Raw genomic sequence first — 15,517 nt, forward strand, 5'->3', positions numbered from 1 at the left:
ATGCATGTAAATTTATGTGCAAGTTGAAAAAAGGAATGCAGAAATGGGAGGGTCATGGGTGAGACAGGGGCGTTCCTAATATCTGCATGCATTGTTATAGAATAAGGCCAGATATGCACCTAACGTAGGCATGTACATTTGCACCATGTTTCAAATAGTCATGCCTAAAGTTAGGCACGATTCTCAGGCATGTGCAGGACGTCAGATGCACAGAAGCCCTGCAGAGTACAGCGAAGATCAGCTGAGAGAAGCGCGTCTGTGTGGGCCGCGCACGCCAGAGTCAGAAGACAGCACTTCTGCTGGCGGGGGTTCGGGTGGAAGGGGTCCAGCCCGGTGGAGGAGGCAGGTGGGACTGTGGCGCCGTAATAGCCGTAGAGAGACAATATAGACTGCAAGCAGTAAAGAGCTTACAGCGGGCTGCCTCATGACCCGGATTGGAAAGGCAGGATAGGCTGTAGCTGAGAGCTGGTAGTAGAAACTGTCTAGCTGGCAGGCCGAAGAGGCTGTGGGTTAGTTGCGCGCAGAGCTCACAGTATAGGCGGCTGCCTAGCGGCTCGCATCAGCACATTAATATTTTTAACGTGTGTTAACCATGTATGTGCCTACAATAGCCCTATAGGCACCTACATGGTTAGCACGCACGCTAAGTGTAGGCACGCTATAGTAAACAGGGCCCTAAGTGATATACAGGAGGTTTTTATGCCAATGATTTCAACAAAGCCTAAAAATGACTAAGTTTAAGAGAGTCATGGCTTGCTGAGGCTTTTTCCTTCTTGTATTTCCAACAGATGTTTCCAGGTTATGGGTGAGGGATTTTATAAATAAATAAATAAATAAATTGTAGATTACAGTGCCTCATTTCCTTTAAAATAATTTTGATACTGTAAACCTCTGCTACTCACATGAACTCAGTCACCACATTTAGTACTCAGCTTTACAGTTCAATGTTGGCCACTACTCATTTGACTTCAGCATAGCCCTCATGTTTGTTATCCGTAAATGTATCTCAGAGCAGTGGAAAAAAAAATCTCGGTCAGACCCAAACCAAATAAGTTGTTTTCCAAGGGTCATTCCTGACCATTTTCAGCACGAATTAGGTCCACAGTTTGTCTTGTACTTATTTTAGAACAGGGGTGGGCAACTTCAGTCCTCGAGGGCTGCACTTCAGTCAGGTTTTCAGGATTTCCCCAATGAATATGTATGAGATCTATTTGCATACAATAGAAGCTGCACATGCAAATAGATCTCATGCATATTCATTGGGGAAATCCTGAAAACCTGACTGGATTGCGGCCCTCGAGGGCTGAGGTTGCCCATCCCTGTCTTAGAACAATCAGAATAGACACAGTTTTTCAGAATCTTAAGATTTATACAAAACGTTTTTTTTATTGTTTTTATAAAACAGAACAAAAAGAATGTAAAGTATATGATATAGTAATAAAAGTTATCTATACAATATGTACAGAATAAATTAGGAGCTTATTTCAGGTTTGGACATGAGCACAGTGTCCTCACTAGTTAGTATTATTTGATGTTCTTGAGTGATTTATGAGTAAGAGGGGCGTCTCGTTGATTCTTACTGAAGTGCTTCCATTAGCTTGTACTGAAAAAGAAACAAACAAAGCAGCCTATTCCATAATGCCATCAAACAATTGACATGCTCTAAGTTTTACCAGCACCTATTTGTACCTTATTTTTAAAGAGGGTAATTTTGTAATTGATATCTATTTTATTTATTTATTTATTAGGATTTATTTACCGCCTTTTTGAAGGAATTCATTCAAGACGGTGTACAGTAAGAATAAATCAAACATAAGCAATAGACAATTACAGCAGTAAAATATTCAAACAACAATACAAAGTATGGCATAGTATACTACTTACAATGTCAACACAACATGTAATAAAACATTTTAATAGACAGCGTAGGGAGAAAGCAAAGATGGAACATATAGACAGGTAAGAGAGTAAGAGGAGCTAGAAAATAAGGGGCCCTTTTACTAAGCCACATAAGGCTCTACGTGTGCCCAACGCCCACGTGGTTCTCGCGGTAATTTCATTTTTGGTGTGCGTCCGATACACGCAGCCAAAAAATAATTTTTATTTTCGGATGCATGTATCAGATGCATGCCAAGTGGCATTTGGCGCGCGTAGGTCATTACCGCCCGGTTACCGCGTGAGACTAAGTAGAAAGAGCATATAAGCGCATATGTTATATCTATTTTATAATAGGTTAAAACTTGATGTCACAAATCCTTAATACTTTATACACAGAACCTCAGTGATGTTACTCTGGGTACTATATTAATTTTCCACAAAGCTTTATACACCTACTTCCTCATCGATTCTTACTTGCACTATTTTATCTCTCTATATTCTTTCACTTTAAAGAGATCTCCCCCAAACTGACAGTTAAGAAAAAGTGATTTATTTTACAAGTAAAAACCGATAAGGCAGTAGGTGTATAAAGCTTTGGGAAAAATTAGTATAGTTCCCAGAGTAACACCGCTGAACAGAAGTGTAGCTAGATCTTGATTTTGGGGGAGGCCACATTTTGCCCCACCTCCCTACCGCTCTCTGCCCCTGCTACTCCACATACCTGAGCTGGCAGGGGTCTCCAAGCTTTGCCAGCAGAATCCTTTCTGTGGCAATACTTGGCACCATGCTGCCTGCCCTGCTTTTTCACCTTGGCACACATGCTCAGTTTTAGTGAAATTGAACATACACATGAGGAAGGAGAAAGAAGGGCAGGCAGTGCAGTAGCGAATATCGCCGCAAGAAATCTTCTGCTGGCAGGGCTTGGGGACCCCTGCCAGCCAAACCAGCAGGCTTTGTGGACCCAAACCCAAATTGGGGGGGGGGGGGGGCTGGCCTCCTATGGCCATGCCACGCCACTGCCACTGCCACTGAGATTCTATAAATAAAGTATTGAAGGATTTCTAACTTCAAGTTTTAATTATTATTTTTAAAATGTTTTATTCGAAGAAACTTGATATATAATATATAGCCATTTGGATTGAGTTATGAAAAATAATATAGATTGGGTCATATCACAAAAGGATCCCAGAAAATATTTCAAGCCATTTTCAAGAAATTATAAACATGTAAGAACCTAGCTTTCTTCAAACATGTAGTGATCAGGCATTCATTCTGAATTTTGATCTGTGTGGAGTGTGTTATATTTGATTGTTTTGAGATATTTTCCGTACTGGGTAATCAAGATAATTAGATAATATTTTCTAAAGGGCCTTTATAAAATTACCCCAGGGAAAATAGACTTTTAATTTTGAATATGTCACAGTCTCAGGGACAACGTGAGCTCTTGGGCTGCTGTTGATGAACGGCAGCAGCAGGCAGACCCTCCAACCAGGACTAGACTGAACAAGCAGGACTGGAGCAGACTAGAAGTGCAATAAGCACACCGGCAGAAACAGACCAGAAGTGCACAGAGCACACAGACAATTCTAAGAAACAAACCAGGACTGGACTGAACAAGCAGAACTGGAACAGGCTAGAAGTGCAATAAGCACACAGGCAGAAACAGACCAGAAGTGCACAAAGCACACAGACAGTACAAAACTGGACTGGACTAGGCAGGGAACACAGGGACAGAACCAAGTAAAGCCAGAAGAGAAAACTCTCAAACAGGCCGCAAAGCCGACCTGGAACCTATGCACACAGAGCCCTCTCATACGGGCCGCAAGGCCAAACTGGAACCCAAACACAACAACAGAAGGCAAAAGAGATTAGGCAGAGCTCTAGGCGAGGCAGGCTAGGCAGAGCTCAAGGCTGGGCCACACAGCCACACAAACAAACAACAGATCAAACAGGCAATAACCAAGACAGAAGTGCTAACACTAGCACACAGACAAGCTGAAGAACTAAGGCAGAAGTGCTAACCCTTGCACACAGACAAACAGGCAGAAGTGCTAACCCTAGCACACAGACAGACAGAACCAAGGCATAAGTGCCACACAGGCACACTAACTAGGAAATAGGACAGAAGTTCTATAAAAGCACAACAACTAGCAAACAAGGCAGAAGTGCTACACAAGCACACCGACAAACCTGGAGACCTTTGGCTATGCAAATGACCCGAATGAATGTCCTCACCTTCCTTATAAAGGCCTTCACAGATGATGCCACGACTACAGGAAAGAGGCTAGAAACATACTGAACACCACAGTGAGGCTTGAAACACACAGGAAGTGGCAGCAGAGGCAACAATGCAAAGAAAAGAACAGACTGGAGCCACTTCTGAAGCTGCCCACAGGAAAACAAGATGAGACTGAAAGTGGAGTCACAGTCATGACAGTATAGGTAAAGGACCTCTGAAACCATCACTATTGGCACTTTGCAATTGCTTGTCCATCAGAGTAAATGTGGTTAGATCTCTTTCATTGGTCCAAAAACCCTTTCAATTTTTAACTTCTTTTTTTATTTTTAATCTTTAATTTAAAAACTTTATCTAAAAAAAATCAAAATCAGCTTGCACTTATCTTTGGAAAATCCAATGGGTCTCGTTTCACCCGAATATCAGGCTTCCTAAGGGATATAATCTTAGTTTTTGCAGCTTGCTTATACTTTACATTACGATCTTTCCACCATTACAGTGTTCATTGCCAGAGATCTTGCTGCCTGACTTTTTTCATTGCTTCTCCTAAAGTCTAGCAGCAAGATCTCTGGCAAAGATAAGTGCAAGCTGATTTTGATTGATTTTTTGGAAAAAGTTTTTGATTAAAGATTAAAATTAAAGGAAGAAGTTCAAAACTGAAAGGGTTTTTGGACCAATGAATGAGATCTAACCACATTAATGCTGATGGACAAGCAATTGCAAAGTGTCAATAGTGGCGGTTTCTGAGGTCCTTTCCCTTTACAAAGTTAAGTGTTTATTGCTTTTCTTTACAAGACCTTTTTGTTTTGGTCATTGTATGAACCCACTGTACAAAGGCATAGTGGGCTAGATTCTATATATAGCACCTAAAATAATTGGCGCCAAAAAGTGCCTGTTTAAACGGTATTCTATAAGTCGTGCCTAAAGTTTGGCATGGTTTATAGAATAAATACTTATGCGGACAGGTTGTGCATAAATGTAGATGGTGCAAATGCCCACGCCTAAATTTACACATTGAACACCCGTATTCTGTAATTATGTGCATAAAACAAAACCACACCCCCATTCCGCCCAGAAACATCCATGACCCTCCCATTTCTGCACCCCCTTTTTTGGACCATAGGTGTAAACCATGCCTAAATTTACACATTAGTTCAAATTAAATCTAATTAGGGCCAATAATTGCTTGTTAAAAACCAATTGTTGACACTAAATGGCTCATTATTCTATTAAATTATGCATGCAAATCAGGAAAGCACCTATATTTCCATGCACAACTTTTAGGGACTTTTATAGAATCAGGGGAATAGCTGCTTGTCTTACCTTTATGAAAAAGGCTTCTTTTTTGACATTTCACATAGATATTCTCTTACTAAATTATATCAATAGCACCATCTTACATAAATTTTTATCCATTGGGGAGTGTGTTTCTTGAGGCAGGATTTGAAATTATGTGCATCCTTTTGAATTTTCAAAGTTCTGCGTGTATTTTTATTCAAACAACATATCTACACAAAATAGCAGGTGTAACTGTCTGGCAGTACTTTTCCTGGGCTAATTTTCAAAGTACATGCATATTTTTTATGCTGAAAATCCTATGAAGTCCACAGAGGGAAAGGTATATGTGTATTTTTCACCAATGTGTGCAATTATCAAATTACCCCCCAAAGTACCCCCTTAACTCTGTTTAGTGCATCTGAAGTTAGGCACTAATTAGATGCATAACTTTCCATGCTAAAACGTCAGTTACATGATCTAATGGAAAAAAAACAGCAGTACTCTGTATAAGTGCACTCAGGCACTATTCTGTACATTCACACCTAAGTGCTGTAGTGTGTAACTGCAAGGGGGCATGGCTGTGGAATGGGTGCAGGGGCAGACAGTGATCTGGGCCCCCAGGCAGTAAAGGTATTAGGCCCTGGCCACTGCCCACCGCCCCACCACTGCACCACCACCACCCTCCCGCACACTACAGCCCCCCCACCGCCACAGTTACCACCCTCCCCCCCCCCCCCCCCCCATACACACACACACACTACAGACCCCTGAGCCTCAGTGGGCCTTCCATGGTCCTACCTTGAAGGGACCTGGTGGTATAGTGGCTTCTTTTGAGGGCAGGAAAGAACCCCACTCTTTCTTGCCCACTACTGCTACAATGCCCGGCACCACCATGCTTTCAAAATGGCTGCCGAAACTTCCCACGGTAGTCTTGCAGGTGTCAGCAGTCATTTTAAAAACATGGCAGTACCGGACAGAGAAGCAGCAGCGGGCAGGAAAGAGTGGGATTCTTTCCTGCCCCTGCAGAGGCCACTAGACCACCAGGGGACTTTAATGTGGGGGGGGGGAAGAAATCCTCTGTGCCCTCCAGAGCCTCTAGGCCCTCGGGCACTGCCCAGTTGCCCGAATGGTCAGTCCACCCCTGCATGAATGTGTCTAACAATTACGTGTGACCTTTATAGAATACTGTCAGTTATGTGGATAACTGACTACATTTAGGTATGACCATTTACACCAGCCATTGGCACGGCATAAGTGGTCACACCGAAAGTTATGCATGTAATTGCGTACTTATGCTAGTGTTATACAACAACAATTACCCACTCAATTGCCATTACAGAATTGGAGCTTAGTTAGCACCCAAAAATTTGGGACTAGATTCTACAATAACATCTACAATATCGGTGCCAGAAAACCCGCTTAAGCAGTATTTTATAAGCTCCACCTAACGTTCGGCACGATTTATAGAATAACACTTATGTGGAGAGGTTGAACGTAAATTTAAGTACCATCATTTGCACCAACCAAAATGTGATGTAAATGTCCGCACCTAAATTTATGTGCTCAGCACCGTTATTCTATAATTAAATACGTAACTTAAAACCATACCCCCAATCTGCCCTGTAATGCCCACGACCCTCCCATTTCTGTACCCCTTTTTTCAGGCCACACGTAAATTTAGGCGCAGATCCCATGCCTAATTTTACACACATAATTCCAAATTAAATGTAATTAGTGCCAATAATTGCTTGTTAAAAAGCCAATTGGTACTAATTAGCTCATTATTCTATTGAATTGTGTGCACAAATCAGACCTGTGCCTAAATTTGCATGCGCAATTTTTGGCGACTTTTATTGGTGCCTAACTTTTGTCAACCATTACAGAATTACCTCTAAGAAATCCATCACTACCATATATATCCACGATCTCATTCACTGACGCATCAGAGCCACCTGCAAGAACCGGAAAGAATCTGACTCCTTGGAGCTTCACTGAGCAGACAGGTTCGAGGGATGTATGAAAAGTTTTTAAAAAAAAATTTTCTTACCATTAGCGGGATCCCTTGAGGATGGGCACCTGGATTTTTGGATGAAAATGATGAAAATGGCAACGCCTATCAATGCCAGGAGCAGAACCACACCTAGTACTCCCAAAGCTATTCTCCAGCGGGCTGGCTTCTCCACAGCTGTTGTGCTAGAAATGTTAGTGCCTACAGTGGGAAAAGATCTGCATATCTCATAAGATGCCTTTGAGAAAAGGAGAAAGACTTTTTAAGATGAGCAAATAAAGTTAATGCTGTATAACGTATCACTTTACGGGGAGTTAAGTGGCATCACTATTCTCATAAGGAGCTGCAGACGCTTACAAAACCTTTTAACAATGAGCATAAAACAATGTTTATGAATTTTCATAGTATAGGACCACAGGGAAAGACCATCTGACCCATCTAGTCTGCCCATATTGCTAAGGATACCCTCCAGCTACCAGTCACTGAGTGTGACCTACTGCAAGATTTTCCTTTGTCTTGTATTGTCCTCCTCTTTTGCTCCACCGTCTTGGGTAGAAGAACATGCAAGATCCCCACTTTGTTCCCTCCAGTACCCTACTTTCCCATGCCTAACCACAAGGCTAATAAGACTGTGCCTGGAGACATAATCAAACTAGCAACCTAAGGATCTCTGAAATTCTTCTATGATCCCTGCTCCTCCAGCTAAGCTATCAACCAGCCGTGCCTCTTCTTCAGATGTCATAGTTAAAGATTAGTAAATGTTATTGATAATAGGCCTGAGGGGTCAATACAGAATACTCCTGTAGCCAGGGTTGTCTTCTGTGCGGGATGATAACAGCAGATGGGTGTTTTTAGTCAATCAGAATACTTGACTGACTAAAGACTCAGGTTAAGATGCCATATATATTATTTGCTATAAAACCTGGAGCAAATTCTCTTAATTTCTTTGTGCTCATCCCTATCCTGCAAACCCTTTGTAGAATGACCCCCATCTTGCTTCTTACATGTAGTGGATCAAGAAATAAATACTATTAAAAGAGGTAGCACTTGACTTTTTATTTCCCATGGTAATAGTACCACATTAATGTCAGTGGGATTTGTTTATTTATCTTAAATTTGATTATAAGCACAGTACTGTAATGCTTACCTATCACAAGCAATGGGCATAGTTTGCCTGCTTAGTTTGTGGGGTGGGGGGAGGAGGTGAATCAGCAACAACACCCCACCACCAAACTACACCTATGATCAGAAGCTTAACTGATGAAAGCAAAATACTTTTGGAATGGAAAGACTTACATTTTGGGAATCTGAGTAACACTGAATGTCTCGTTTTCTGGTTCCGAGTATTTTTTATGGAGCACTGAACGGTCTGGTCAACTGAAGCAGTGATGGTCATGGTGCTGATGACATTGAAGAGCTTAGTATTAAGATCACGGTCCAGGGTCACATTGTGGTCATGGTGTTTTTTCTGGTTTATGGTCCATTCTACTTGTGGCTTTGGATATTCACCAATGGATGTACAAGTAGCATTGATTCTATCTTTGCACGTGTAGGAATTATGTCCTGGTCCTTCCAGCAAGGGCTGTGAAAAGCTCCCTGAAATGAGTCAACATGGAAACACAGATGCTATGTGAAAAGAGCATTAGCTGTTCTAAGAACTTGCTCTGACAGTGGTACGCTAGTGTAGGTAGCTTAGCATATTGTAGCATTGTTGGACCAACACTAGACACCAGTGGCATGTGATGACAACAAGTGGGGCTCAATGGCACCTCCCATCTCCACAAAAGCAAGAGGGGCTCAGCAGCCCCAACACTCCAGCAAGAACATTAAGAGGGTCTAGGTGGGCCCAATCTAACACCTCGTACTCCAATGAAAAACAACAAGAGGGATTTGGTGAACCCAACATAATACCTCCCAGACCTATGAAAAATAAGAGGAGCTTGGTGGCCTAAGCCTAACCCCCAATGGGGACAGTGGGAGTCAGTGACCCTAACAAAACACCTTCCATTCCCCCTTCCAAAAAACCCTATATCCTTCCTAGTCCTCGTCCCCTTGTAAATTGTACCCAACAGCCTCTCTCTTAACTCTTACAGTTCCCCTCACTCTTGTCTCTCATCCCTTCACCTAAGTCTCTGTCCCTTATCCTGCTGTCCACTTACCTCCTCTCTCTTCCTCTCACCATCTTATTACCACTACCTTCTCTTTCCCTCCTATTGCCATTCTCCCTCTCTTCCTATCCTGGCCCTACCTACACTCCCCTTACTATCCCATCCTCCACTCTTCCTTTCTTGTGCCCTAAACTTCCCTCTGCCCACCACCCCTTCTTCCCCTTTTTATCCCAAATTCCCCTCTTTTTATTTCCCTTTTGCCACTCTAAACTCTCCTCTGTACCCCCTTTTGCCCTATTCCTTCTTTCATCATTCAAAAACCCAATGCTATGCTGCACTCACCTCTTTGCACCCCACTGCCCCACACCTTCTCTCTTTCCCCCTCTCTTTCCCTAAATGCCCCTCTCTTTGCCTCCCAACTGACCAGGCTGGACAGTAATATAAAAGGTTACAAAAAAGATACTCAAAACTTAGATCAAATCTACCATGCCAGTGTTAACTTCTAAACCAAGAACCCTGCCTACAAAAAAGTAGTGCCTTAAATACTACAGTGAGTCCTACAACATCACTACATCTATTGGGAAAACTGAACAAGTCACATTACCACAGATCACATAAAGCTGAATGTGATGATCTGTTGAAGGTTTGAAATTTGCAAACAAATTTCCCATTTTTCAAAAAATGAGTTGAGGCGACAAATGAAATAAACGTCATGACTGTATTTACAAGGTGTATCATAGCATTAATGTTAGAAGAAAAATGTAAAGTAACGAGCTCAGTGTGGGGATTCCAGCTGTGTCCAGAAGGATCCTTTAATATTGATTCGATTACTAAGGCTATTAATTGGTGCTCTTTGTATAAAAATTCCAAAAATAAGTGCACATGTGCACTAATATTGATAAATTTCAAAACAGAAGCAGAAAAGCATACCTGCTGTATACCGCCTTGGGTGAATCACTTCATAAAGACGGATAATAAAATCCCATTAAATAAATAAGGAGTGAAATAGTAGCCTAGTGGTTAGAGCGCCAGGCTGACAACCAGCAAAGCCCTTTTCAAATCCTGCTGCTGCTCCTTGTGATCCTGGGCAAGTTACTTAAGCCTCCATTGTCTCTTAGACTGTAAGTCCTCTGGGGACAAGGAAAAGTACCTCCTGTATCTGACTGTCACATTGAGCTACTGCTGAAAAAAGTGTGAACTAAATGCAAATTAATAATAATAGAAAATTCATGCAAACAGAATACCTGGCCTTAGCCACACACACACATACCAAACAGATACCAAACTGAAGAAGGTAAACAGGAATTCTGTTGCTGGCTCAGTGTATTTGGGGGGGAGGGGGTCCTGGTGGGGTCAGAGATGGAGATTAGGGGTGGTGATGCCCAAAGTCACCTTCTTTTATAGCAATTGGGTGAGGAGGCTTTCCAGAGGACTCAGGACCAAGACTAGTTTATTTGAGCTGCAGTTGGAATCAGGGTGACCTGGATCAGACAACTGTTTGTTAAAGGGTGAACAGGTGGGAAGAAACCCCTAGACCAACATTATTTTCTTAAATAGGAAACAAAACAGACAGAGCTCAAAATGACTCAAACACAGCAAAAACAAAAAAACTATACAATGAACACCACAGGCACCTGCCTCAAGGGTCAATAACTTCAGCCACAAATAATGGATTGCAGATGATAAGACTAATAACATCCAAGTAATATAGCATCCACAGGACTCACAAGTGAAAATGAGTGTCAGCTGACACGCTTTATCACGTGTGAGCTCTATCTATCAGCATTTTGGATGGTGTATTACATGGATGTTATTAATCTTATCATCTGCAATCCATTATTTGTGGCTGAAGTTATTGACTCCTGAGACAGGCGCATGTGGCACCGAAATGCAGGACTGCGTCAAGTCATTTTAGCCATTGAATAAACCAAGTACTTTGGAACCACATTGGTCTATGCCCTTCTTTTGTTTTTGTTGTGTTGTTGTTTGCTATGAGGGGGATTTTTCTGCTCTTTTTTTTGTTGTTCCCATCCCTACTGAAGACAGCAAGGAGAGTGGTTTTACCCTTCCTAAGAAAGCAATTACATACAAAACTATTGCCATTAAAGTGTTACCCTTCCTGGCTAAGGCCAGTGTTCTTGGCAGAAAATGTATTTTACAATATTGGACCTCTGCTGCTCCACCAACACTCCACGCATATATGACGTTGGAAGCTTTGCATGCTAAATGTTCACATAAATGTAAAAAGAGGTTTCTTGATATTTGGACTCCATATTTACAGTCGTTGCCACATAGAGTATGCAGCTTGATTATGAATCAATTGTAGTGGGGTTTCTCTACACCTAAGAGTTTTTGGGTTGGGGGGGACTAGGGGATGGGGGGTGGTGGGGTATGCGGATGTTATATCTCTTGGTCGACGGATGCATCAGACACCAGGCGGAAGGTGATGAATGTTTTTTGTTGAAAATTTAATTGGGGGGTGGGGCGGGGCGGGGGGGCGTCTACTTCAAAATTTGGTGAGAAACATTTTGGTATGTTAGTATTTTTGTTCAAAAGATAATTTTTGCATTTGTTTTGTACATTTCGCTTGTGAACAATGTGTTTTGCTTGTTTGTTACATCACCAACTAGCCTATTTTCGAAAGGGAAGGATGCCCATCTTCCGACACAATCGGAAGAGGGGCATCCTTCTCCCGAGGTCGCCCAAATCGGCTTAATCGAAAGCTGATTTTTTGCGTCCTCAGCTGCTTTCCATCGCGGGGACAACTAAAGTTCACAGGGACATGTCGGCAGTGTACCGAAGGTGGGACGGGGGTGTGGTTAAGAAATTGGCGTCCTCGGCCGATAGTGGAAAAAAGAAGGGTGTCCCTCATGAGCATTTGGTCGACTTTACTTGGTCCCTTTTTTTTCACGACCAAGCCTCAAAAAGTTGTCTGAACTGACCAAATGACCACCAGAGGGAATCAGGGATGACCTCCCCTTACTCCCCCAGTGGTAACTAACCCCCTCCCACCCTAAAAAAAATTTTAAAAAAACATTTTTTCCAGCCTCTATGCCAGCCTCAAATGTCATACCCAGCTCCAACACAGCAGTATGTAGGTCCCTGGAGCAGTTTTTAGTGGGTGTAGTGCACTTCAGGCAGGCAAACCCAGGCCCACCCCCACCCCCCCACACCTGTTACACTTGTGGTGGTAAATGCGAGCCCTCCAAAACCCACCCGAAACCCATTGTACCCACATGTAGGTGCCCCCTTCATCCCTAAGGGCTATGGTAGTGGTGTACAGTTGTGGGGAGTGGGTTTGGGGGGGGGGGAGGTTGGGGGGATCAGCACCGAAGGTAAGGGAGCTATGCACCTGGGAGCAATTTGTGAAGTCCACTGCAGTGCCCCCTAGGGTCCCCGGTTGGTGTCCTGGCATGTGAGGAGGACCAGTGCACTACGAATGCTGGCTCCTCCCATGACCAAATGGCTTGGATTTGGTCATTTCTGAGATGGGCGTCCTCGGTTTCCATTATGGCCGAAAACCGGGGGCGACCATCTCTAAGGTCGACCATCTCAACATTTAGGTTGACCATTTCTAAGGTCGACCTAAATGTTGAGATTTGGGCATCCACGACCGTATTATCAAAACGAAAGATGGACGTCCATCTTGTTTCAATAGTACGGGTTTCCCCGCCCCTTCGCCGGAACGTTCTTAAAGATGGGCGCCCTTAGAGATGGCCGTCCCCGTTCGATTATGCCCCTCCAAATGTTTTCATATAAGAGTTACCCTTTGTACATAAAATCCCTGGTAGATAAGTTTCACTTCACTGATCTGTAAAGATTCAGAAAACTGTTCATGTTTTTCCCCATTTCAGCAAAATAGCATTGGTTTTCTACAGTGGTTCAAAGTTCTCTTTCAAGATACCAGAAAAATAACTTTTCCTTACCAGAAACTTCAAGCTGGACTTCTGAAGAATACTTGAGAGCAAATCCAGTGCTTTCTTTCACTTGAATGTAGCAGTGAATGACCTCCTCCTCATCTCTGACATCCACCCCGGCCAGTAGCAGGGAAAAATTTCCATTTGACTGATACTCTCCCAAAAAGTCTGTTCGACCTCTATATCTGTCAGTCACATGGTCATATTCTACTGTGCCATAGTTCAGAAACATAAGCACATCTGAGTGTGTCTGCCAGGACACCCGTATGTCAGTCAGTGGAAGACTTTGCACTTCAGGGAAAACACACGGCAAGGTGATGTTTTCTCCAACATTGCATTTTATCTGAACATGAGAGGCCACACCTATAGGGAGGACAGAAAGCAAGCAAAGATCAGGGTTTCTGACATAGATGAGGCCAGCTATTATAACCAAACAAGAGATTCCTTTCACAATGTGATCTGGGATAAATTCAAGAAAGGTCGCCTATGGTTGGGCACTAAGGTCGCCAAACATTTGGGCACTAAGGACCAAATTCTATAAATAGCACTGAAAAACTGGCACCAAAAAACCGCATTATGTGCTATTCTGTAAACAACGCTGAAAGTTATCCAACATTTATAGAATAGCACTTAGTGCAAGGACTGATGCCTAACTTTAGACGCAAGGATTTACACCAACTAAACCCCGGTGCAAATCCTAGTGCCTAAATTAGGAGCAAATCCCCCTCATTCTATAACAGCGCATGTAAAGTGTAGGAACACCCCTGATCTACCCATGACCCTCCCATGACTGCACCCCCTTTTTGGAGCCACATGTAAATGTTACGCACCTATAAATGCTCACATAAATTTTAATTAATGCCAATTAGCACCAATGATTACTAGCACTCAATTATTGCGCTAATTGGCATGTGTCACAAAACATCTAGTCACCCACCTGAGGTTACCCCGGGGCCACTTAGGGCTAGATGCATCAACCAAATGTTAAAAAAATCTAAATCGTAAAAGTGCTTAACGAATTTGAAACAACGAAGAATGCACAAACAAAACAGCTCAGAAATGTTCGGTGCGGTATTGAAAAGTACAATGTATCAAGCGTACATTATCCCCGTCGTTAATTTGCTCCTTAAGCATGCGCAGAGCAGCCACAAACGTATTAAACCTACGTAGGTTACTTACGTCAGACTGGGGCGTGCGAGGGGGGGATCCTGACCTGCAAGCCTTTTAGCTGTCTGATCTAGCAGAAGAGTGCAGTTGAAGATAACTCTAAAAAGAATGACCCTCGACCCTCGTAAATCTCCTTTTGTAACAAAAGACCTCTTTGCAGTTTGTTTACAGTACTGGGAAAATTGGCTTTAGGGGATAGAGTGTTAATTTTCAAAGCTGTTGGAGAAGGGGAGAGACAGGATTTTTAAGCTGCAGGGAGAAGCAGTATGCTTTGTTTTGTAATGATGCAGGAGAAAGCGGAGAGCCACGTGTTTGTGTTTGTATCTCACTTTTCTTTTTAAACATGCTGGCTTGGATTTTTATGGTGCAGGGGGCAGCGGACAGGTCTTAAAGACAGGTCTGAGCACACGTAAAATTTCTGACGGTAATTGATTCGTTGCAATCATCGGTATGGTTAGTGCATTCCGAATTGTCCACATTTCAATGGTAGTTTCTCCTTTGCATTCCGTTTTTGTTAGCTGCTTGCTTCGTAGGAAAAAGGCCTTTAATGCATGCAACGGTTAGGAATTTCCTTCGTTAAAGGGTTATTAGAGGGTCGTTAAGGTTTAGTGCATCTAGCCCTTAGAGGGTCTATCCCCAGCATTGCTCAGGTGCGCCTGCATCTGCTAAGTGTGCTCTACACTAGAACCCTACTCCCACCGACTGGGTTACAACCGCCTCTGGGCGAGTCTCCCGCTCCCAAATTATCCCCAGTGATTTCTAGGTTACTGGAGGCGACATTCCCAGTGGTCCCTCAGTTCCCAGAAAGCACTCACAGACCCAACACACAAACCACCAAGATTCTTTATCAGTCCAGACAGCAGAATCGACAAACAAAATTGTTTATTGTCTAAAAAATTGAAAAGTGCAACAAAATAGTGCAAAT

At 42.8% G+C, this 15,517-nt stretch overlaps 1 protein-coding gene across 1 annotated transcript in view; it reads right to left on the reverse strand.

The window, feature by feature from the left end:
* Positions 1-1,438: 1,438 nt before the first annotated feature.
* Positions 1,439-15,517, reverse strand: part of LOC115471411 (ICOS ligand-like) — a 42,875-nt gene continuing 28,796 nt past the window's right edge. The window contains exons 4-7 of the mRNA XM_030205117.1: positions 13,435-13,788; positions 8,697-8,996; positions 7,440-7,601; positions 1,439-1,603 (exon numbers count right to left, since the gene is read on the reverse strand). Coding sequence (XP_030060977.1) covers positions 1,515-1,603; positions 7,440-7,601; positions 8,697-8,996; positions 13,435-13,788 — 905 coding nt within the window. The 3' untranslated portion in view covers positions 1,439-1,514. The remainder of the gene's footprint in view (positions 1,604-7,439; positions 7,602-8,696; positions 8,997-13,434; positions 13,789-15,517) is intronic.

The sequence above is a fragment of the Microcaecilia unicolor genome, chromosome 5 (assembly GCF_901765095.1).
Source record: "Microcaecilia unicolor chromosome 5, aMicUni1.1, whole genome shotgun sequence".
NCBI lineage: Eukaryota > Metazoa > Chordata > Amphibia > Gymnophiona > Siphonopidae > Microcaecilia > Microcaecilia unicolor.